The following is a 1,316-nucleotide window of genomic DNA, read 5'->3' on the forward strand; positions in this document are numbered from 1 at the left end:
CTGATTCTGACTGGTCCTGATTCTGAATGGTCCTGATTCTGACTTGTTCTGACTGGTCCTGAATCTGACAGGTCCTGATTCTGACTGGTCCTGATTCTGACTGGTTCTGACTGGTCCTGGTTCTGAATGTTCCTGATTCTGACTGGTTCTGATTCTGACTGGTTCTGACTGGTCCTGATTCTGACTGGTCCTGATTCTGACTGGTCCTGGTTCTGACTGGTCCTGATTCTGACTGGTCCTGATCCTGACTGGTTCTGATCTTGACTGGTTCTGATCTTGACTGGTCCTGATTCTAATTCTTGATTTCTGTTTCTTCTCTGTCAGGGTCAGTTGAGTGTAGCAGGTGTCCAGAGCGGTTCTGGTCCAACCCCGATCGTACGGCCTGCGTCCCACAGCTGGTGGACTTCCTCTCCTACAGCGACACCATGGGCGTCATCCTGTCCTTCATCTCAGTTTCCGGGGCAACGCTCACAGCTGGTACCCTGGCCACCTTCTTCTACCACCGCCATACGCCCCTGGTGAGTAGAATCATGTGATCATAGAAATACAATGAATAGAACAGGTGTCTCCATTCAAGTCAATGATGGCATAATGGATGGACTGGCAGAAATTTTGAGTGTACCAATGCCAGGAAGTAAAAGCTGGAAGTGTACCCTTCAATCTGTGCTATGATTTGTTTAGTCAACTCAACTGACATTGCAAAAAATACATTCCATTGCATGAGTGACATCAGTTCGTACTGAACAGAAGTCATATTGTGTCATATAATGTTGAGATTTATGACGTCACTCAGTCTAAATGATCATTCTCTGTCTCGTTCCAGGTGAAAGCCAACAACTCTGAGCTCAGCTTCCTGCTCCTGGTGTCACTCAAGCTCTGCTTCCTGTGTGCATTGGTTTTCATTGGCTGGCCGAAGCCGTGGACTTGCATGCTGAGACACACCCTGTTTGGTATAAGCTTTGTGTTCTGCATCTCCTGTCTGCTCAGCAGGACTGTGGTGGTGCTGGTGGCCTTCAGGGCCACTCTGCCTGGAGAGAACCTGATGAGATGTAGTGGATATCTGCAGCCACCAAAACCACAGCGAGAAGCATGGAAGATCATACATCACTTCTGAACACACAATCATCCAGAAAAAAAACAAAACAAAAAAACGTAGTAAACAGTCATACAGTTCACATTAACGTATAGACCTAGACTGACAATATGATTTATTACCTAACGTCCAGACCAGATATTCTGTTAGTTATAGCCGAGTAAACTGTGTTTGCTTTTTCCATCCAAACTCATCTCATCATCGTGAGTGTGTGCGTGTGGGG

The 1,316-nt window shown here is 46.5% G+C and overlaps 1 protein-coding gene across 1 annotated transcript; it reads left to right on the forward strand.

Annotated features, from left to right (window-relative positions):
• Positions 1-324: 324 nt before the first annotated feature.
• Positions 325-1,049, forward strand: LOC112080279 (extracellular calcium-sensing receptor-like; the record flags this gene model as incomplete). The annotated part of the gene is made up of 2 exons (XM_024146014.1): positions 325-518; positions 824-1,049. Coding segments are annotated over 2 exons (420 nt in total), but the record flags the coding sequence as incomplete, so codon positions are not given.
• Between the last annotated feature and the right edge of the window lie 267 nt (positions 1,050-1,316).

The sequence above is a fragment of the Salvelinus sp. IW2-2015 genome, unplaced genomic scaffold, assembly GCF_002910315.2.
Source record: "Salvelinus sp. IW2-2015 unplaced genomic scaffold, ASM291031v2 Un_scaffold14546, whole genome shotgun sequence".
NCBI lineage: Eukaryota > Metazoa > Chordata > Actinopteri > Salmoniformes > Salmonidae > Salvelinus > Salvelinus sp. IW2-2015.